Genomic DNA, 23,155 nt, shown 5'->3' with positions numbered 1-23,155 from the left:
TTACCTGTAGAAATCAACACCAGCAATACTTATTACTGCTGCACTTCACAAAAGCTGTACCACAGAAAAATTACACATATGTTTATTGATAATATATACATGCTCATAATTATAAACTTAACTACTTAATGTGTAAGCTATGAATAACTTCTTGAAATGGATCTTTTTATTATTATTGACTTTGTCATTTCATTTCTTTCACATAAAGTAGTACTTAGGATTGTGGCTGTAGTCTTGAAGACTATCCACACACAAATTATGCATTTATTAGAAAATGTATAGGCTAAAACTATGGGGCTCAACTGTCAGAATCTATGATAATTTCTGGATAAACATTTGTATAATTAAGATATACCAACACTGAAGGACCCTGTAAGACTTTATCCAATTTTTGAAAATCTAAATATTCAAATAAATATAATGTTTCTGCATACAAGAGAAAAACTATCAATGCTTCTTTTCCATCAATCAAGTCAGATTTCCCTGAGAAGACACAATCCTCCTTTAAGTTCTACCAGAGACATGAATTTAAAATATGATGATGGGTCAACATCTTAAAATTATTAGTAAATTATAGTTGTATCATTCTTATACCATCTGCAGATTCCTGAGTAAGTATTTTCCCAAGGTTTATACCACCACTATTTCCATGGGCTCCTTAGACAGGTTAAAATGCAGATGCTTAAAACATCTGAACTCTATTACCTTCATAATACTGAGAGAACAGAAAAGTCTATTCACAGAGCTTCAAACTTACAGATGTCCATGAAAAGACTAATTTATAATTTTCCCCTTTAAAAGGAGCAATACCTCTGATTCAGTACTGTCTTGTAAAAGAAATGTATCCTTTGAGCATAACAAGCTACAATCCTCCCATTTCTTTATATCAAGCTAGGAAACTTTTAGTTCTAATTCAAAATCAGATGTTTTCTACAGAGCATTTGTGTTTTAACCAGTCCATGACTTCCCATTACCAGATTCCATGTGGAAAGTAATCAGAAGTCACTGAATATAAATACTCTTTGTACAAAGTCTTTGTTGTTTAATTTATTTTCTTTCAATTTTTTTCTTTTATGTTGTGTTTTCTTTATTTTTAAATTTACTTATTTAAGTAATAAAATATTTAAAATACTTCATGTTTACCTTGTTTAAATCCCTTTATGAATCTTTTCTTTAAAAGAATGTTTAAAAGAAATACCCTAACTTCCCTTACTTCCTAAAGCATCGGCCTTCAGTAACTTTCCAATTCTGAAGTTTTAACTATGGCTTGAATGTAGTAAGGAAATAAATAAGAATTTTTAATAGTAGCACTGAGTAATTATATTGAGGGTTTTTTTAAGTAGTTTTATTTATTTACTATTTTTGGCTGTGCTGGATATTCCTTGCTGCTCAGGCTCTTCTCCAGCTGTGGTGAGCGAGGGCTACTCGCTACTTGCGGAGCATGAACTTCTCATTGCAATGGCATCTCTTGCTGCAGGGCACAGGCTCTAGGACACATGGGCTCAGTAGCTGCGGCTCTCAGGCTCTAGAGCACAGGCTCAGTAGTTATGGCGCATGCGCTTAGTTGCTCCAAGGCATGTGGTACCTTCCAGGATCAGGGACTGAACCCATGTCTCCTGCACTGGCAGGCAGATTCTTTCCCACTGATCCACCAGCGAAGCCCCTATATTGAATTTGAAGTGAAATTATAAAGTGAAGAACATGATTACTGTCTTGCTATATACAAATCATTTTTTTGCTTATCTCTTGGTAATACTTTTATAAAACCTATCATCTAGATCGTCACATTCTCACATTTTAGGTTTAAGAGGTGAGGAATGGTTCTCTAACTTTACATACTAAACGATGGTTTAGGACTTCCCTGGTGGTCCAGTGGTTAAAACTCTGTGCTCCCAACACAGGGCACACGTGTCTGATCTCTGGTGGAGGAAGACAATGCATGATGCAGCTAAAAAAATTAACAGTGGTTCATGCCAAGATACAAAACTCAGAATGATAAAGAATGGAATATTCTCTTTCACCCTCACTAGCATAAATTAAAATCAGAAAAATAAAGATTACACAACTCATGTTTCTCAAACAGCATTACTTAAAAATGATTAATTCATATCCTACCTTCATCTATGAAATCCAATGTAAGAATCAGAAAATATGCTTAAATATATTATTTCTCCAGTCCCTAAAACTATCATACAAGAGCTCATCATCCTAAGAAGCATGCCAACTCTCATACTGTAGAAGAAAAAGATCTGATTTAAACATGACCTGGATCACTCACAACATCTGATTTCATTTAGAACTTGACATTATAGTCACTTTCAAAATACATACTTCCTTAAAACTCTTCTCTCTCAATTGCCCCTTCAAAGTTTGAAAATTCTTTCAAATACAGTATCTCTCACTATAAAATGACTACTTAAATTGAAACTTTTCAATTCAAAATATTTAAACAAGAAACTTAAAAATTGATGTAAACTCATAAAAAGAGTATGATCTACAGATGAATAAAGAAATGCCTATATTCATTTTCATGTTTTCAGAATTAAAGCTGCACACCTTAATTACCTGTTATTCAATTCATTATTACAAATATGTACAGAAACACACAAAGGAATATCCTCAAATAAACAAAACTTTCTCAATCTACTGTTTCTGTATTCTGACACAGGATAAACTTAGATAAATCTACACTTCACATTTGCAAAACAAATTGTGGTATATGTTGCTTTAAAAAGAAACAGGATTCAGTGATTCTCAATAATCAAAAGTAGGTTGCTTTATATGAAACACCACAATGTGCTACTCTTCAAATGAAGAAAAAAAAAATTTCAAATATGTCAGTTTCACCTGGGGAGAAGAGAGCTAGATGTTTGGGCTTCCTGTTTATGTGTGTTCCTGGGTCTGTTTAATTCTAAAAACAGCCTCTCTCCAACTCCTTTCAAAAATCAATATTTTTTCAGTAAATATGAGCATATACTGTATAATAAAAGGCATAAAGATAATGTGTACTTCCAAAGTGCTACAATAGTCCAAGTAGAAAAAAAAAATCAGTGCTTAAATGTCCCCACATAGCAAGTCAATGTTAAACAATGTCATTTTTTCCCGTTTCTCCCTATCCATTCCACAAATCAGGACTACTGAATTTGTATATTTAATAAGATGAACAAACTGACTAGAAGCTCTGGAGCAATAAAAGAAAAAGAAATCCTTTTCATTTCCCCACAAACAAAAAGATAAAACAAAAGCAAATATGAAGACTTGTTAATTTGAAAAACCCAACGTGACCAGCTTTTGATTTACCCCAGTCTGACAAGGAAGACAGACCCCACCCCCACTCCAGATTGTGCCTTTTTTTTTTTTCCTTGGGTGGGGGTGTGGAGAAGAAGCTGTCACATTTCCATCTTCGGGTATTGTTAAGTCCACAGCCTAGATTCCCAAGTATCACTGGTCCAGGGGAAAAAAACATTAAAGCAGATAATTAAAACTGTCTGAAATGCACAGTATTTTGCTGAGGCTTTTTCCCCATTTTTAAAGTTAATTATACTCAGCTTCAATCTGCAAAGACTAGATTGCCTTTGACAGCCTGTCCCTCAAACGTTCCCTGTAAGACCGCTTGCTCCAGATTCACTAACAGTTCGCTCCTCTCTAAACTTAAATTAGAAAAACGCATTCAGAAATGATTACGTCCAGAAAGCCATACTTCCCCCATCCTTTTTGCTTTGGCGTGGGGTGCAGAACGAAGAATAAAAAAGAGATCTATTCGCTCTTCAAACAAAAAGAAATGGGGGTAGTGGGGGAAAGAGCAGCAGTGGACCTGACGAAATGTTGAGAAAAGTTTTTTATGTGACTAGTTTGTCCTTTGGCAGAGGATAGGGAGTTGGGCAAAAAGCCGGGGTCCTGGCTCAGGGCTTGTGCAAAGAGAAGGCACCTGCGGAAGAGGAGGCCGGGGACCGGAGAGAAGCCGAGCGAGCACCTACCGACTTGCAGCACATTCTCCACGGAGCCGCTGTCCAGCAGACGGATGCCCCGGCGGAACGGGAGCCCCTCGCCGCCAACGCCGCCGGCCACTCCAGCCCCAGAGCCCAGTCCGGGGGACGCCCCCGCCACGGCGGCCCCGGGGGCGGAGCCGGCCGGAGCGGCGGCCCCGGGGGGTGGCGGCGGCCCCTCCTCGGCCGGCGAAGCCCCCGCGGCGCCGCCAGCCGCGCCGGCGCCAGGGCCGCCGCGGTACTGGAAGCTGGAGTACATGCAGATCTCCCGCTCATTCCGCGGGAAGGACCAGTAGACGATGCGGCGCTGCACGGGCTCCGGGATCCGCTCAAAGCGCTCCTCCACCCGTTCGTACGCCCACTTTTCTGCTACCGTCTTGGCGGCGCAGTCCAGCAAGGACTCGGGCTGCAGGTGGGGGCGGGCCCCCGGGGATAGGCAGCTGCCGCCGACGCCCCCCACCCCGCCGCCGGCCGCCCCGGGCGAACCGCGAGGGTGGTGAGCCTGCGGACTGGGCCAAGAGCACAGGCGCTTGGCCGGAGAGACCGGCGACGGCGAGAGCAGTTCCTCTCGCTCACCTCCTTCCGCCATTGCTGGGGACTGACTGACTGACTGAGGCGGCGGCGGCGGCACCGGCTGCGGCGGAGACCCCGGCCACGGCCACGCGCCCCGCGCAAGCGCCCAGCTGCGGCACTGGGGGGCGGGGCGAGCAAACCCGCGAGCCGGCCGGCCCGAGTGGGGAGCCTGGGCCGGTACGGTGCGCGCGCCGCGAGGGCCGGCAGGGGCGGCCTGAGGACGAGCGGGAGGCGGCGCGCGCTGTCCGGGCCGCCGCGAGCGCGAGGAGGGACGGGAGCGAGCGCGGGCTGGCGGCGCGCGCCAGGCGCAGACGGCCCAGAACGCGCACCGAGCGCTCGCGCCGGGCCGACTTCCACCTAGGGGACACCCAGGGACGAGGAGCGCCCGGCACCCTCGCCAGCCCGCGCGCCTCCGGCCCACCTGCAGCCTGGAGGGAAAGGAGTGGACTGTGCGGCCAAGTGCAACGGCCCGGAGCGAGTATTGCGCGAAGCCGCAAGCAAAGTGTTAGGCTTGCGGGGCGGAGAAAGAGAACTCAAAATCAAGGGTCCTCTGGTAGATGGACCAGACGGGCGACGGCCACAGAGGAGCGAATGATCTGGCAGAAAGACGCTAGGAAGACGCTAGGGGGAAAAAATCGGAAAGTTCCATTGCTGAAAACTCGCCTCATACCACAGCAATGTAGAATAGTCAGCGGTCCCCTCCAGAGCCAGGCAAAGTCGCGCCAGCCCCTGACTGGACAATGGGGCGCCAAGATCTCACCGCCACGGCAGCTACAGCCTCCGTGGGTTTTGAAGGGTTTTAGAACCTTGCATCCTAGGGAACAAAACACTTTCGTGCGGTTTTTAGTACAATTCTCTAATCACCTGAGTCCAGTCTCAATTAGGGCTTTACATATTCCTCACTTGGCTCAGTCTTCTGCACATTCATATTAATTATAACAAGTAACACACATATTTTTATATATTTGTGTAATGGTCCGTCAAGTCAAAGCTATCGTTTTTCTAGTAGTCATGTATGGGTGTGAGAGTTGGACTATAAAGAAAGCTGAGCGCCGAAGAATTGATGCTTTTGAACTGTGGTGTTGGAGGAGATTCTTGAGAGTCCCTTGGACTGCAAGGAGATCCAACCAGTCCATCCTGAAGGAAATCAGTCCTGAATATTCACTGGAAGGACTGATGCTAAAGCTGAAACTCCAATACTTTGGCCACCTGGAGAGATCTGCCTCATTTGAAAAGATCCTGGTGCTGGGAAAGATTGAAGGCAAGAGGGAAGAGGGACGACAGAGGATGAGATGGTTGGATGGCATCACCGACTGGATGGACATGAGTTTGAGTAAGCTCAGGGAGTTGGTGATGGACAGGGAAGCCTGGCGTGCTGTAGTCCATGGGGTCGCAAAGAGTCAGACATGACTGAGCCACTGAACTGAACTGTGATGTCCAACTGCCTGTGCCCTCCATGAGAGCAAAGATCATGTCTGTTTTCTTCTTTATAATTTATACTCTGACACAGCAACTTTACCACTAACTCCTCCATAAACAATACTGAGTTGTAAGTGACGGTATGTTGGTCAGTCAAGAAAACTTATTTCAGGTTGCAGACAAATTAATCTCTAAAACATTAAAATGTTCCAAAAACTGTACTGAGAGTTCCTTCAATTGTGTTCTCCCTCCAAAATGAATGAGTTCTAGAGTGTAGTATAAAATAAGGATTAGAAAAGAGTAAATGACTGGAGATGGACAGGGGCCAAAGTAGTTTGATTTTGCTATAATCTCAGAATTTAAAGGGGCTTCCCTTGTGGCTCAGCTGGTAAAGATTCTGCCTGCAATTCGGGAGATCTGGGTTTGATCCCCGGGTTGGGAAGATCTGCTGGAGAAGGGGAAGGCTACGCTGTCCTTCTGGCCTAGAGAATTCCATGGACTGTATAGTCCATGGGGTTGCAAAGAGTCAGACACAACTGAGCGATTTTCACTTCACTTCAGAATTTAAAAAGTATAGCTATAGAATTACAGAATTACAGTATAAATCACACTTGCTACTTGTATGATGCTAATCATGTTATTTGTAAAAGGGAGGTAGTAATGATAAATGATAACCTACACATAAAATTTACTAGAAGTAATTCAAATCTAGTGTTTATTCGATGTAGTAGATAACATGTTTATATCTGTAAATGGATTTATATCTGCAAATATCTAAATGAATTATTGTGAAGTAGCATAAACCCTTGTTGTTTAATCACTAAATCATGTCCGACTCTTTGCCACCCCATGGACTGTAGCCTGCCAGGCTCCTCTGTCCATGAGATTTCCCACACAAGAATACTGGAGTGGATTGCCATTTCCTTCTCCAGGGGGTCTTGCTGACCCTGGGATTCTGCATTAGCAGGGGGATTCTTTACTGTTGAGCTACCGTGGACGCCAGCATAATCCCTTGCTGTGCTGTGCTGTGCTTGGTTGCTCAGTCGTGTCCGACTCTTTGTGACCCCAGGGACTGTAGCCCCCCAGGCTCCTCTGTCCATGGGAATTCTCAGGCAAGAATACTAGAGTGGGTTGCCATGCCATCCTCCTCCAGGGGATCTTCCCAACCCAGGGATCAAATCCAAGTCTCCTGCATAGCAGGCAGATTCTTTACCAGCTGAGCTACCAGGGAAGCCCAGCATAATCCCTCAACCCCCTTAAATCTGGTACCACAATTACAGACTTTCATGGCACCCATTCTTTTCCTTCCTAGAACTTATCAGAGTTTATTTTGAGGGTGAGTATTCCTTTAATGCCTTTCTCCCTAACTAGATTATGAGCTAATGTAAGAGCAGGAAATATTTCTATGTAAAGGCCTATCTCTAACACTCACTGTAATGCTACATATATTATTGTTGTTGATCAGTCGATAAAGTCACATAAGACTCTGCGACCCCATCGACTGCAGCACACCAGGCTCCCCTGCCCTTCACTATCTCCTGGAGTTCGCTCAAATTCATGTCCAATGAATCAGAGATGCTAGCTAACCATCTCATCCTCTGCCGACCCCTTCACCTTTTGCCTTCAGTCTTTCCCGCATCAGGGTCTTTTCCAGTGAGTTGGCTCTTTGCATCAAGTGGCCAAAATATTGGAGTTTCAACTTCAGTATCAGTCCTTCCAATGAAAATTCAGGGTTGATATCCTTTAGGATTGACTGGTTTGATTTCCTTGCAGTCCAAGGGATTCTCAAGAGTCTTCTTCAGCATGCTGCTCAAAAAAAAATTTGCTTTCTGAATCAATGAATATGTTTGAGTAAATATCCAATTTACTCAACAGTTGGAAAATATGGTTAATAGAGGTTGGGACATAAGAAGACATGTTACTTAAACATTTATTAAGAGTCAAGTTTCTTTCTTACAAGTTTGATTTAACTAGGTGTTTTTCCTTATCTGGAGGACATCAAAATTTATAGAAAAGTACAAAGAATAGCATAATCTATACCCATAAATTCACCACTCAGAATTAATAATTATTACTTAATATAGCAGAAATCCACTTTAACTGCCTCCATATAGCATCCCCAAGAGCAAGTACAACTTGAGTTTGGAGTCCATTTTTAAATTATGTGTGTGTGCGTATGTAACATTGTTTTGTGTATATTTCATTTAATTAAATGGTATCACAGCTGCCTACTATCACATTGGTAACTTTCTTCTTCCAGTGCATATTGTTTAGTTACCAATTAAATTTGGTAATATGTAATTGAATTTGTAAATATTTAGATGATGGGTAAGATGAATTTTCCTTCTTTGTTTTTGTTTTCCAAGTTTTTCTTAGCTCTCTGTGTACTTTTTAAACCTTCTATATAAATCTTATAATCTACTCTGTTTCCAAAATTCCTTCAGGAATTCTTCTTGGAATTACATTAAATTTATAGATTAATTTGGGGTCAACTATAACTGTTTTCATAAATATAATGTATCTTTGCATTTATATGAGTGTTCCTTGCCAATTTTTTTAAAAGAACTATTTTATTATTACTCATATTTATTTTGTGACCCTAGTGATTGATAGATCTTTTCCAAAATATCATTAAACAAGAAACAATCTCATCTCTGGCAGCTTAACATCAAGTTAGTGAGATACGATAAAAACATGTGCAAAGTTAACTAACAGTAAAAGACTGTAATGATACAAAAAAAGTAATAGCTTCAGAAGATTGTCAGGTGATTTGAAGAAGCACTGATTAATTGGGGAATCAGAAGAAAGATCAGTTTGGGTAAAACTTGTGAGAGGGTGCTCTACTGTAGTCTTATTTCATCTAGGTCTTGGAAAATGAATAGGATTCAAATATGCCCAAAAGCTTAGGTAAGGAATTTCAATTATGTTGAATAACTTCAGCAAAAGCCCAAAAGCTGAAAAGTACAGAACATTCATGGAACAGTTAAATATTTGTATATAAAAATGGGAAATAAAGATTAGAAATACCTTTTAAAGCCAAATTATGGGTAATATTAAATGCCAGGTTAAGGAACATGAAGTTAAGTATATAGTATGGGCAACGGGGAACCAAGATAGTGAAGGTTGTTAGACATCTATATAGCATGATAGCACTGAATGTAACCTATGTTTTTCACATCTCTCCCCTCGTTAGTATGCTTTGTGTGTTACTCGCTCCGTTGTGTCCAACTCTTTTCAATCCCATGGACTGTAGCCCACCAGGCTCCTCTGTCCATGGAATTCTCCAGGTGAGAATACTGGAGTGGGTAGCCATTCCCTTCCCCAGGGGATCTTCCCGACCCAGGGATTGAACCCAGGTCTCCTGCATTGTCGGCGGATTCTTTACCATCTGAGCCGTGAGGGGAGCCCCAGGGTGCGTTGTACTTAGCACATAATAGACCCTCAATAAATGTTCCATGAATGAATGAATCGTCTGGCTGTGATGTGGTGAATCTATTCAAAGGGGGAAAAAAGAGACATAGAAACCTTTTAGGTACCTATTCCAATAATCTGGTCATGAATTGTAGTGGCCTCAATTCAGATGACAGTAGGAAAAGAGAAATTTCTCTGAATAAACTGCTTCTGCCCTATTGTTTCTAAAAAATAATGATATAATGACATTGTACCTTACAGGAGCAGGGTGACTTTTTTTTCCTGATAGCTCATGAAACTACATTTTGTGTTTTCTGATATATTTGCCATTTTTAAACAAATATAAATAAATAAGCTACTATTTGTGAGGAGGTGCGTCAGTGGTAAACAATCAGCCTGCCAATGCAGGAGACATGGGTTCAATCCCTGGGTCAAGATTTCCCTGGAGAAGGAAATGGCTGCCCACTCCAGTATTCTTGCCTGGGGAAGCCTATGGACAAAGGAGCCTGATGGGCTACAGTCCATGGGGTCACAAAAGAGTCGGACATGCTTAGCAATTAAACAACAACCAATAGTGAAGGATACTAGGTTGCTTAAGATAGCCTGGACATTAAGAACAAAAGAAATTGGGATTTCCTTGGCAGTGGTTAAGATTCCATGCTTCCAACACAGAGGGTGCGGGATCGATCCCTGATTGGGGAACTATGATCTTACATGCCACAAAGGCACAACCAAAAAATAAAAACAAAAAACCTTCCAAAAGAAAAGAAGAATGAAAGAAACCATATGTGACCCTGAGCTGGAACCAGGGAAACCTAGAATTGATACAGAGGAGGTTATAGGGAGGAGGAAAGAACATCTAATAATGATGATACTTAAAACTGATACAATGTTTTATAGTTTTCAGCTAGAAAATAAAGCATTCCTGAAGAAAATTGATGCTGACCAGGAATATTAATTTTATTCTAATTCCATGTGGGCCCTAAATTGCTGCTTGGTAACCCTGTTATTCATCTCCAATTGACTAGCATCTTTATTTCCATTTACCTTTGTAGAAAGGCTTAGAAATATTGTGTCTTAATCAAGGTCACTAGCAAGTGAGTGACAGATCCAGAACTCAAATCCACCTTGTTGAATTCTGAGTCCAGTGAAGTTTCCTTTCTATACCATAGTTGTCTCACCCAAGAGCCAAAATATTTTATTTATAAGGATAGAATTAAAGAGACCATATATTCTCTCCTGGATAAGGACTCAAATTTGGCCTGAAGGGGGCTGTCAGATTGATTAACTTAGAAGGGAACAAGCAATGAGATTTCTCAGTAAAGCATGAGAACTATTCCATAGGCTATAGTTAAATAATTAAACTTTAGGAAATAAGAAGGAAAAAGAGGGTAAGAACAGGAGGAAGGTGAAGGAGAAGAAGAAAGATGAAAAGGAAAAGCAGCAGTGACTTGTAGTAAGAAAGAGACCATAACACACTAGAAATATCAGCAGGTGGAATAATAATGAGACCCCAAATCAGGTCTTGTTTATCCGTGGTTTGTGTGGAGTAAATATGGAGGTCAGTGTCCCTGAGAGCTATATGAGGTCACTGTTGACATCTGCCAGCTCTTTTCAAGATTAGCCTAAACATTGGTTCAGATTAAAATAATACCAGTTTGTTAATGTTAGTGTTATTGTTCTAACACTTTAAATACAAAAGTCAACATACAATGTGGGGCTTATAATCTGTCTAGTTTAGGAAACAGACATAAAAAAAATAAGCATATAAATATATAAATACAGATGGTAAAAACATGGCATATAAGATTTTGGGATATATGTAAAACGTGGCTGGGAATAGCAAGTACTGAAGATTAATTGGAACACAAAGATTGTGTGTTCCAATCTTTGAGAAACATTAAAGAGACTTGAGAAACATTGGGGAAAGCTTTAGACTGCTAACTTAAGGAATCTGAGTTCTCTTAGCTTGGCAGAGGGAAGCCGGGAAGGTGTTTTGAGCAGGAGAGTAGCATGAAGAAAAGGCCTGTTTGGGGAAGATTAATCAGACAAATGTCTGTGGGATCAATGGGAAGGAGAAATGGAGGCAGAGGATAAGTTAGAAGGCTATGGCAACATGTGAGAAGGAGGTAGTAAAACCCTGTAGAGGACACACAACATCTAGACATCAAGGCTGAATTCTAGCCTGCACTCCATTCACCCAGCCCTGCACCTAAAGGGTTGCAATTTGGGTGCCTTTCAAATTCTCACCAAGGAACAATTTGGGTAGTGACCCTAGGCCTGTATTACCCTGTTTTATCTCTTCTCCTCTGGTGAGAGAATTGACCCATTTCAAAGAGACCGAAGTCTAAAGATATTTCTTTTATACCATTGCAATGTCCAGGGTGAAAACACAAATACCAAAATCAATGACCAGGAAGAATACATGACATTTTATGACAGCTCTTTTAATGTCAGGAAAATTTTGAGCCAATCTTAAAAACAAATCTTCAAAATTGCATTTGTGGAACATCCTCAACCCTTTAGGAATGGAACAAAAATCATAGGTGAGGGATAGAGTCAGGCTCAGAAATGGGGATTTAGGCATCATTTGGGAAATAAACTGTATGCAATCCAGAGTAATTTATATGATAATGGACTGTATTCTGGTTTCAGTCTCAAAATGTAATGACAGACACCTATGCTCGATAATGCTAACTTTGAAAGTAGAAGTGAAAGTCACTCAGTTGTGTCTGACTCTTTGTGACCCCGTGGACTATACAGTCCATGGAATTCTCCAGGCCAGAATACTGGAGTGGGTAGCCTTTCCCTTCCCAAGCCAGGGATCGAACCCAGGTCTCCCACATTGCAGGCAGATTCTTTACCAGCTGAACCACCAGGGAAGCCCAAGAATACTGGAGTGGGTAGCCTATCCCTTCTCCAGTCAATCTTTCTGACCCAGGAATCGAACCGGGGTCTCCTTCCTTGCAGGCAGATTCTTTACCAGCTGAGCTACCAGTAAAGCAAATACTAACTTTGAATATATATGAAATACTGATAAATTGGGGATAGGGAAAGATATTTGAGAAATGAAAGGAAAATCATGATTAAAACAATATTGAGGACTTCGCTGGTGGCACAGTGGATAGGAATCTGCCTGCCAATGCAGGGGACACAGGTTTGATCTCTGGTCTAGGAAGATTCCACATGTGGCGGAGCAGCTAGGTCCATGTGCCACAACTACTGAAGCCCGTGTGCCTGTGCTCCACAACAAGAGAAGCCATCACAATGAGAAGCCCATGCATCACAACTAGAGAGTAGCCCCTGCTAGCCACAATTAGAAAAAGCCTGTTGCAAAGCAACGAAGACCCAGCACAGCCAAAAATAAATATAAATAAATAAATAAAATTATTTTAAAAATTGAATTGATTGGCCCTATTACCCAACTCTGCCATATTTCTTTCAGTAAAGAAAAACCATAAAATTAGAGGGATTTAGCTCCACGGGTAAGCCCCAACTTGTCTGATGGATTGCAGTAATCCCACACCCCATTCTAAAGTGATTCGTTCAGGGATAGGCAATTGTAAGTCAGTCAATGTATGGCATTTCCCTTACACTGGGGATTGGTTCGGGAATGGGCATAACCCACTAGGCCAACGAGATGTGGTGTGCTGGCAACTTCCAGGAAAGAAATGTTCTCACTCTCTTAACAGAGCTTGTGGGAGTAACTCTGAGTGCTCTGACATAGAAAAGGACATTGCTGATAGCATGCGATGAATACAAGGGTAAGCCAGGCTTCACTTGAAGGTGATACACCAGAAGGCTTATGGGAAACATAGAAAACAACTAGATTACTGATGGCATTCTTGAACAGCTGAATCAAACCTATCTAATGCCCTCTATGTCTATCGACATCCAGTTACATGAGTCAATAAATCCTCTTTATAATTTTTCAGTATTTCTTGAGATATAATTTACATGCATTAAAATGTACAACCTCTAAATGTACAGCTTATTGACTCTCTACATATGTACATACCTATGAGGCCATCACGCACATCAAAATATAGAATATTTCTGCCATTCCATAAAGTTCCTTTGTATCCCTTTTCAGTCAATATGAATTCCTGCCTGCCCCCCACCCACTGCCTCAGAGACACACATTATTCAAGTAGAATCCTATAGTATGAATTCCTTTGTCTGGCTTTTTTCGCTAAGCATGTTTTTAAGAGTCATCTCTGTTATTCCCACATATCCGCAATTTGATCTGTTTTAATCCTGAGTAGTATTCCATTATACAAATGTACCACATGTCCATTTTTCTTTATCCATTCTCCCTTTGATGGACATTTGGCATGTGTATTAGTCGAGAAGGATTAGATGTGTGAGAACTTTATTAGAAGTTAAGCTTTATAGGGAACACAGAGAGGAAACTATGAACTAGGGGAAGACCGTGCGAGCTATCAGGTCTCCCCCGGTGGCGCAGTGGTAAAGAATCCATCTGCAATTCAGGAGATGTGGGTTCGATCCCTGGGTCAGGAAGATCCCCTGGAGGAGGGCATGAAGGCCACTCCAGTATTCTTGCCTGGAGAATCCTGTGGACAGAGAGCCTGGTGGGCTATAGTCCATAGGGTCACACAGAGTCAGACACAGCTGAAGCGACTCAGCATGCTCGCACGCACATGAGAGCCATCAGAACTCTATACTGGAGAAGAAGAAAGGAAAAGAAGGAAGATTGAGTGGAAGGGTCTTAGACTGCCATTCAATTCTAAGAATGTCAGGCAAAACCGGTCACCCATCAGAAAGGTCCTGCATCTCCTGGGATCAGGTCTGCCTTAGTATCTCTTTTACACTCAGTCAGAAGAGCAACCTGTGGAAATCATGGCCTTTGAGTGAACATGGGGATGGATTTTAGAGCACAGTAGTCAAGATGGTTAATAAAGAATGCCCTCACAGTGTAATCTTCTCGGATCACAGAGATCCCAGAAGAGCGTTTTTATGGCTTCCACAGTCTACGCGTTATTTCACACATTTACTTCTCCTTGCAGGATTGGGGAACATACCTTCCACAGTTCTCTTTCTGAGAGGGAACTCAGAAGAGAAAGGTTGACTGGGGGAGGTTCAACCTTCATTGCTACAACTGATCCTGGGGCCACAACTAGTATTTATTTTCTCCCTCCTCTACTTATCCATTCTGAATTTGCCCCACCCTCAATTATCACCTCAGAGCTGCTTAGTGGTGTGACTAAACCTACAGTCCTTAGGATTCTGAGCCCTTAGTAATCATACCTTTCTCAAGCCAGGATGGTTTCATGTGTCTAGTCACAGTTACAGTGGGGCAAGGGAGTACCAAGAGGCACCCACATAGATCTCTTGGATTCTATGTGTTTCCTCCCTGACCCCACTGGGTAAAAGGAACACCATCTCTTTCTGCTGAAGGGTCAGTGACTCCTGCCAATATTGTGACTCCTCACCCGCTAGTCTCTGGACACAAGTCTCTGGTGCCCTGGTAGGAGCTGTAGTTCGTGGTGCAGTGGACCAGGGCCTTTAATCCTGCAGAACCTACTGTTGTGAAGACAGAAAATGCACAATCCCCAGAAGGTCATTGGGAATGATTATAAGTGGGACCACTCCTGCTTCTATTCCTTGGTTTCAGGACATCTGTCTTCTTCCTAATAAAGACACAGCACTACATGCAAACGTGTGTACTAAGTTGCTTCAGTTGTGTCCGACTCTTTGCGACCCTATGGACTGTAGCCCCCCAGGTTCCTCTGTTTATAGGATTCTCCAGGCGAGAATACTGGAGTGGGTTGTCATGCCCTCTTCCAGACGATCTTCCCAACCCGGGGATTGAACTCACATCTCTTAAGTCTCCTGTGTTAGCAGGCAGGTTCTTTACCACTAGCACCACCTGGAAAGCCCACAGCACTATATAAAGGTCCCTAATTTGATGCACACACAGCATTGAAGGATGGCACCCATCCCTTCAGAATGTCTCTGGGGACTTCAGAATTGTCTCTGGGGACTTCTCTGGTGGTACAGTGGCTAAAACTCTGTGCTCCCAGTGCAGGGGGCCAGGGTTCAATCCCTGGTAAGGAAACTAGATCCCACATGCTACAACTAAGAGTCCATATGCCTCAACTGAAAGATCCTGCATGCTACAGCTAAGCTCTGGAACAGCCAAATAAGCAAATATTTCTTTAAAAAAGAATGTTATGAAAAAAAAAATTGTTATGGGGCTTCCCTGGTGACTCAGTGGTAAAGAATCCACCTGCCAGTGCAGGAGATGTCGGTTTGATCCCTGGTCTGGAAAGATGCCACATGCAGAGGAGCAACTTAGCCCATGCATCACAGGTATTGAGCCTGTGCTCTAGAGCCCAGGACACAAAAACTGAGCCCATGTCCCGCAACTACTGAAGCCTGTGCACCTAGAGCCTGTGCTCCACAACAAGAGAAACCACCACGATGAGAAGCCGGAGCGCCGTAACTGAAGAGTAGCCCCATGCTCGCTGCAACTAGAGAAAAGCCCATGCATCAACAAAAACCCAGCACAGCCCAAAATAAATAATTTTTTAAAGAAAAGAACGTTATCTCTGAGCTGAGCAGTTTAAATGCATCTGTAGAAGGCCTTTCTAGCATTCTATGAGGCTGGCTGCTTCTGGATGATGTGCTATCTGATATGGCCAGTGGATTCCATGGTCAAATCAGATGATTCTGACACATCTTTTGCTATGAAGTGGGTCTCCTGTATAGGTGCTATTCTGTGTGAGATTCCATGCCTGTAGATCAGGGATTTCATAGCCCCTGAGTAGCGGTTATTGGCTGAGGTCTGTGGGCAGGTACGACAAATCCGTATGTAGAATAGGAATCTATTCCTCTGAGAACAAACTCCTGACTCTCCTAGAATGGAAGGGGTCTTATATATTTGATCTGCCAGAAACCAGTTAGTCTCTGAAAAACAGTGCCATATCAGGGGCTTGGCTCTTCATCTTGATCAGAAACAGGTTGAACACTCAAGGAGACAAAAGCTAGATCAACCTTGGTAAGGACCTGCCATTGGGCCTGTATGTAGTCTCAATTTCTGCCACAATCATCATCACTCTTTTGTGTTCCCATCATGCTAGTTGTGGGATAGCCAATGACAAAGGCTTGCTAACACCAACTAACCAAGTCATTTTGTCTGCTTCAATGTTCAGTGTCTCTTTCACAATAGATGCTTTCTGGTGCTGGGTAATAAAAAAAAAATTGTTTTCCTTCTAAGCTCCTGACCAGATGGCCCATGCTGAGGCCACTGCCCAGGAATCTCTATATATTTTCACCTCTCTAACCCCTTCTCTCATCCTCACAAAGCAGACAACCAGATGCACCGCTCCCAGCTCTACTCATTTGGAATATATTTCCTCTCCATCATTTTTCAGGGCCACTGCTGAATATGACTATAATGAAATCATTATCCATTTTTGGCTTTCACCCACATTCCAAGCAGACTCACCCATAAACGAGGCTCAGGCTTTTTCTTTCTCTTTCAACTATTGTGTTGGACCTCCTTCTCCCCATAGAGTCATAGGAGCAAGCTCAGAGAAGGGCAATGATGCAACCATGGTAGGTATATGAGGGCCTGAACTTCCTGCTCACGCTCTCAGGCTCCTAGAGTCCTAAATGTACCATTTCCATCTTACAATAGACACATGCTGGGTATGTCAGAATTTATGACTTGGCCTTTCCAACAAAATCTAGCTCATAAAGGAAAGTTCCATACTCAAAGTTACGTAGTGCCCCATAGTCTAGTGTGTAACCAGTAATGCATCTGGTGCTGTTTATCACAGGGTGTATAATCCTCTCCTGTGAGTTGCATGCCCTTGTTCCAGAATTTCAAGGCCTGCATTATGATTCTAGTACTGGGGCTTGCCATAAACTCCGTACTAAATCTTTTCTCACTATTGACAGCTCCACCTGGACCTGCTGAATCATACAACCCAAGCATCAAGGCTGCCTACTCTACAGTTTGAACCTGCTTCAGACCCTTTCCTACTTTAGGTCCCGTTGAAAGCCAGCTGCATTCAATGTTACCTCAGCATACAGGCTAAAATAGCATTCTTAGGTATGGAATATGTTACCTTCAGAACCTGATGGAGCCTACCAGGCTCTGTACTTTTTTTGTGTGTTAGAAAATACAAGATGCAGCAATTTTGTCTTTCACTTGGAGGAGATATCCTGGGATGCCCTGAAACTTGGCCCCAAAATGCCTTCCAAAGTGGCATGTCCCTGATTTGCAACAGAGTTTCTCTCTCACCCTTTGTTTTATCCTCATCTTAGTAACCTAGTGCTCATTCTGTTCCATCAGCATAATGTCATCAATGTAATAAATGATTGTGATACTCTTTGAGATTGTCAGGATCATACTGCATTATGATCCTGGGCAGAAAACAGCATAGCCCCAAAAGCAAAACTATAAATAATTGTGATGGTTAATTCTATGTGTCAACTTGACCAGACCACTGAGTGTCCAGATATTTAGTCAAACATTATTCTGGCTGTTTTTGTGACAGTGTTTTTGGACTATATTAACATTTAAATAAGAAGACTGACTAAAACAGATTGCCATCCCTAATGTATGTGGGCCACAATCAATCATTTGAAGACCTGAATAGAACTGAAAGTCTGACTTTCCCCAAGTAAGAGAGTTCTGTCCTGTCCAACTACCTTTGAACTGGGACATTAACTTTTTCCCTGCCTTTGGACTCCAGTTGAAGCATCAGCTCTTTCTGGGTCTAGAGCCTGGACACTTTCAGATAAGAACTACAACATTTGCTCTCCTGGGTTTCCAGCTTGCTGATTCACCTTGCAGATCTTTTGTTGTTGTTCAGTTGCTAAGTCATGTCTGATTCTTTGTGACCCCACGGACTGTGGCACTCTAAGCTTCCCTGTCCTTCACTACCTCCCAGACTTTGTAAAATTCATGTCCATTGAGTTGGTGATGCCATCTAACCATCTCATCTTCTGCTGCCCTCTTCTTCTTTTGCCTTCAATCTTTCCCAGCATCAGTGTGTTCCAATGAGTCAGCTCTTCACATCAGATGGCCAATGTATCGGAGCTTCAGTTTCAGCATCAGTCCTTCCAATGAATATTAAGGAATGATTTCCTTTAGGATTGACTGGTTTGATCTCTTTGCAGCCCAACGGAATCTTAAGAGTCTTCTCTAGCACCACAATTCAAAAGCATCAGTTTTTTGGGGTTCACTTTTCTTCATGGTCCAACTCTCACATCCATACATAACTACTGGAAAAACCATAGTTTTGACTATATGGACCTTTGTCAGCAAAATGATGTCTCTGGTTTTTAATATACTGTCTAGGTTTGTCATAGCTTTTCTTCCAAAGAGCAAGCATCTTTTAATTTCATGACTGCACTCACCATCTGCAATGATTCTGGAGCTCAAGTAAATCAAATCTGTCACTGTTTCTACATTTTCCCCTTCTATTTGCCATGAAGTGATGGGACTGGATGCCAAGATCTTCATTTTTTGAAAGTTGAGCTTTAAACCAGCTTTTTCACTCTCCTCTTTCACCTTCATCAAGAGGCTCTTTTGTTCTTCATTTTCTGCCATTAGGGTGGTATCATCTGCATACCTGAAATTGTTGATATTTCTCCCAGAAATCTTGATTCCAGCTTGAGATTCATCCCGCCCCACATTTCGCATGATGTACTCTGTGTATAAGTTAAATAAGCAGGGTGACAATATACAGCCTTGACGTACTCCTTTCCTGATTTGGAACCAGTCCGTTGTTCCATGTCCAGTTCTAACTGTTGCATCTTGACCTGCATACAGGTTTCTCGGGAGACAGGTGAGGTGTTCTGGTATTCCCACCTCTTTAAGAATTTTCCACAGTTTGTTGTGATCTATACAGTCAAAGACTTTAGCATAGTCAATGAAGCAGAAGTAGATGTTTCTCTAGAACTCTCTTGCTTTTTCTATGATCCAGCTGATGCTGGCAATTTGATCTCTGGTTCCTTTGCCTTTTCTAAATCCAGTTTGTACATCTGAAAGTTCTCAGTTCACATACTGCTGAAGCCTAACTTGGAGGATTTTGAGCATTACTTTGCTAGCATGTGAAATGAGGACAACTGTATGGTAGTTTGAACATTCTTTGACATTGCCCATTTTGGGGATTGGAATGAAAACTGACCTTTTCCAGTCCTCTGGCCACTGCTGAGTTTTCCAAATTTGCTGGCATAGTGAGTGCAGCATTTTCACAGCATCATCCTTTAGGATCTGAAATAACTCAGCTGGAATTCCCATGCATACAAAAAGCAAAACTTTGATTCTAATTTTTACATCATAGCCTCTTCAGATAAAATATTCAATTGCTTAAGAACATTATAAAATTTTTATTTTCTAGTGTTCCCCTTACATAATTGTTCATATGGAGGTGGTCTGTATTGTATATATAATATTTAAATCATGTCGATAATGCCATTTATCATGTTTTAAAAATAGTCCACAAAAATCTTGTCACCTAAAAAAAAAAAATCTTGTCACCTTATGTATTTACACCTCTTATACAAAGATTGACCATATGCAGCTTTTTTTGGTTAGATGCTACATCCGAAGACCCATGGCAGTATGTTACATGACAGGTTAAAACAAAATCAATCAAAAAAAAAAAACTGTGAATTTAATTTGAAACTGTATGTGGTATTATATATTTGCTAGGAATTTGATATTTGAAGAGAAGAAAATAATTGGCCCTTCATATCTGCATATCCATGGATTCAATCTAAGGATGGAAAATATTTGGAAAAAAAAATTCCATGAAATTCCAAAAAATAAAACTTAAATTTGCCACTCATATTCAACAACTTACATAGCACTTAACATTACATTCAGGCTTCCCTGGTGGCTCAGACAGTAAAGAATCTGCCTGCAATGTGGCAGACACGGGTTCAATTCATGGGTCAGGAAGGTCCCCTGGAGAAGGAAAAGGCCACCCATTCCAGTATTCTTGCCTGGAGAATTCCATGGACAGAAAAGCCTGGCTGGCTACAGTCCATGGGGTTGCAAAGAGTCGGACATGACTGATCGACTACACTATACTACTACTGCTAGCTTTGTTCATAGTGATGCTTCCTAAGGCCCACTTGACTTCATACTCCAGGATGTCCAGCTCTAGGTTAGTGACCAGACCATCATGATTATCCGACTTATTAAGACTTTTTTTGTATCGTTCTGTGTATTCTTGCCTTCTCTTCTTGTATCCTCTGCTTCTGTTATGTCCTTACCGTTTCTGTCCTTCATCATGCCCATCTTTGCATGAAACATTCCCTTGATACCTCCAATTTTCTTGAAGAAATCTCTAGTCTTTCACATTCTATTGTTTCCCTCTATTTCTTTGCATTGTTCACTTAAAGGTTTTATCTCTCCTTACTATTTTCTGGAATTCTGCATTCAGTTACATCTGGAACTTCTCAAAATCCATAATATCATATGTGCCTGTTCAGTCCCTCAGTCGTATCAGACTCTTTGCACCCCTATGGACTATAGCCCACCAGGCTCCTCTGTCCATAGAATTTTCCAGGCAAGAACACTGGAGTGGGTTGCCATTTCCTCCTCCAGGGATCTTCCCAACCCAGAGATCGAACTTGAGTCTCTCGTGTCTCATGTATTGCAGGTGGATTCTTTACCACTGAGCTACCAGGGAAGCCCAATACCATGTGAGCTAATTCCTTATGATAAATCTTGGCTTCTTAAAAAAGTATTTGTTTATTTTTGGCTGCACTGGGTCTTTGTTGGTGTGTGGGAGCTTTCTCTAGCTGCAGTGAGCAGAGGCTATTGTCTAGTTATGGTGCACGAACGTCTCACTGTGGTGGCTTCTCTTATTGCAGAGCACGGGCTCTAGGGCATTTGGGCTCTGTAGTTGCAGCACGCAGGCTCAGTAGTTATGGCACAGGGGCTTACTCACTCCACAGCATGTGGGATCTTCCTGGACCAGGCATTGAACCCACGCCCCCTGCATTAGCAGGTGGATTCTTAACCACTGGCCCACCAGGGATGTCCAATCTTGCTTTTTTAATAGATAGACAAAAATAAAATATATAAAATGGTGCTGTTTCTCTGGCAAACTGTGCAACAATAACTGTGTTTCATGTAAGCAAAACTCTTTCGATCCTCTTTCTTGATTAGGACAGATGAGAATGCATTTGTCAATTCAAAGGCTACACAATATGTTCCTGAAACCATGTTAATCTAATCTAGCAATGATACTATGTCTGGTACGGCAGTTACAACTGAGGTTGCCACTTGGTGGAGTAATCTACCAACCAATCTTGGTTTGTAGTAATCTACAGATAAAGTAAAATCCCTCTAGTTTCTGCAGAGGCTACACTAGTGAATTAAACAGAGTTAAAGTAAGAGATCATCATAGCATGTAACCTTTGCATTCTTTTGATCTTTAAAGGTGGCACTAATTTCCTCCATCCACCACCCCCTCCACAGACACAAAGGATACATGCGGGTGGGGCATTTTCAGAAGCTTCCCCTTAGCCTTTCCTACTAGGATTACTCTTATCCCACAGACCAAGGACCCAATGTGAGGGCTACCCAACTGCCAAGAACATCAACTCCAATTATACATTTAAGGACCAGGGAAATGACTAGAAATGTCTGGATGAGTTCATGTCTCCTGTGGACCCACTGTAGTGTGGAATGTGTCCAGGATTCCACTGATTACCTGACTTCCATGTGCCCCCACTCTGATATGGGGGTCATGATGCTACCTCAGGGTTCTGGGTATCAATATTAATTCAACTCTGTCCAAAAGTCCTCAAAATATCTGTTAGTCCTCTTTTCCCAGTATCAGTTCAGTTCAGCCGCTCAGTTGTGTCCAATTCTGTGTGACCCCATGGACTGCAGCGTGCCAGGCTTCCCTATCCATCACCAACTCTCAGAGCTTGCTCAAACTCATGTCCATCAAGTCAGTGATGCCATCCAATCATCTCATCCTCTGTCAACCCCTTCTCCTGCCTTTAGTCTTTCCCAGCATCAGGGTCTTTTCCAAGGAGTCAGCTCTTCTCATCAGGTGGCCAAAGTATTGGAGCTTCAGCTTCAGCATCAGTCCCTCCAATGAATATTCAGGACTGATTTCATTTAGGATTGACTGGTTTGATCTCCTTGCAGTCCAAGGGACTCTCAAGAGTTTTCTCCAACACTACAGTTCAAAAGCATCAACTCTCCAGTTTTCTTTAGACTCCAACACGGTTATTCAAATAAATGGTCACAGGTCTCTTTAAAGAATGAGTTGGGGGAATCATTATTGCATATATTTGCTATGATGTTGCAGGGTTCTTCTCCCTGGGAACTCAGTCACCTTTCAGTAAATAGTTCTAAAAACTGGTTCAGGTCTAAAACTTGGGCGAAAGATTATTACTTTTAACTGAAGTGATTTCAATGTGTTTTTGTACTTAATTTTACATTCATAATTTTGTATTCCTTTTCTTAAAGAGAGCCCCCAAGATGGCATAAGCTCATGGCCAAACAAAACTTAGGTCTGCCCCTGTTTTTGAAAAGGAATAAGAAATAATCACCAGAACTAAATACAAAAAGAGATCAAGAGCAAGACCGTCCGAACTCAAGTCAGTGAGCTTCTAGCACAGAGCTCTGATATAACCATATCTAGCAACTGGATGGATCCTGAGATCTGGAGCACAGGTGCACTTACAGGTGGATTAAAGGTGCCCCCACCCATGTAGATGTACAGAAAGTGAACCAAGCAGAAAGTCACCTTGTTAAA

The 23,155-nt window shown here is 42.1% G+C and overlaps 1 protein-coding gene across 1 annotated transcript in view; it reads right to left on the bottom strand.

Annotated features, from left to right (window-relative positions):
• Window positions 1-5,582, bottom strand: part of ZSWIM5 (zinc finger SWIM-type containing 5) — a 166,872-nt gene extending 161,290 nt beyond the window's left edge. Inside the window, exon 1 of the mRNA XM_043461515.1 lies at window positions 3,978-5,582. Coding sequence (XP_043317450.1) covers window positions 3,978-4,575 — 598 coding nt within the window. The 5' untranslated portion in view covers window positions 4,576-5,582. The remainder of the gene's footprint in view (window positions 1-3,977) is intronic.
• Between the last annotated feature and the right edge of the window lie 17,573 nt (window positions 5,583-23,155).

The sequence above is a fragment of the Cervus canadensis genome, chromosome 2 (assembly GCF_019320065.1).
Source record: "Cervus canadensis isolate Bull #8, Minnesota chromosome 2, ASM1932006v1, whole genome shotgun sequence".
Taxonomy (NCBI): Eukaryota; Metazoa; Chordata; class Mammalia; order Artiodactyla; family Cervidae; genus Cervus; species Cervus canadensis.
The sequence above is the reverse complement of the archived record's forward strand: the minus strand, read 5'-3'. Positions and strand labels throughout refer to the sequence as shown.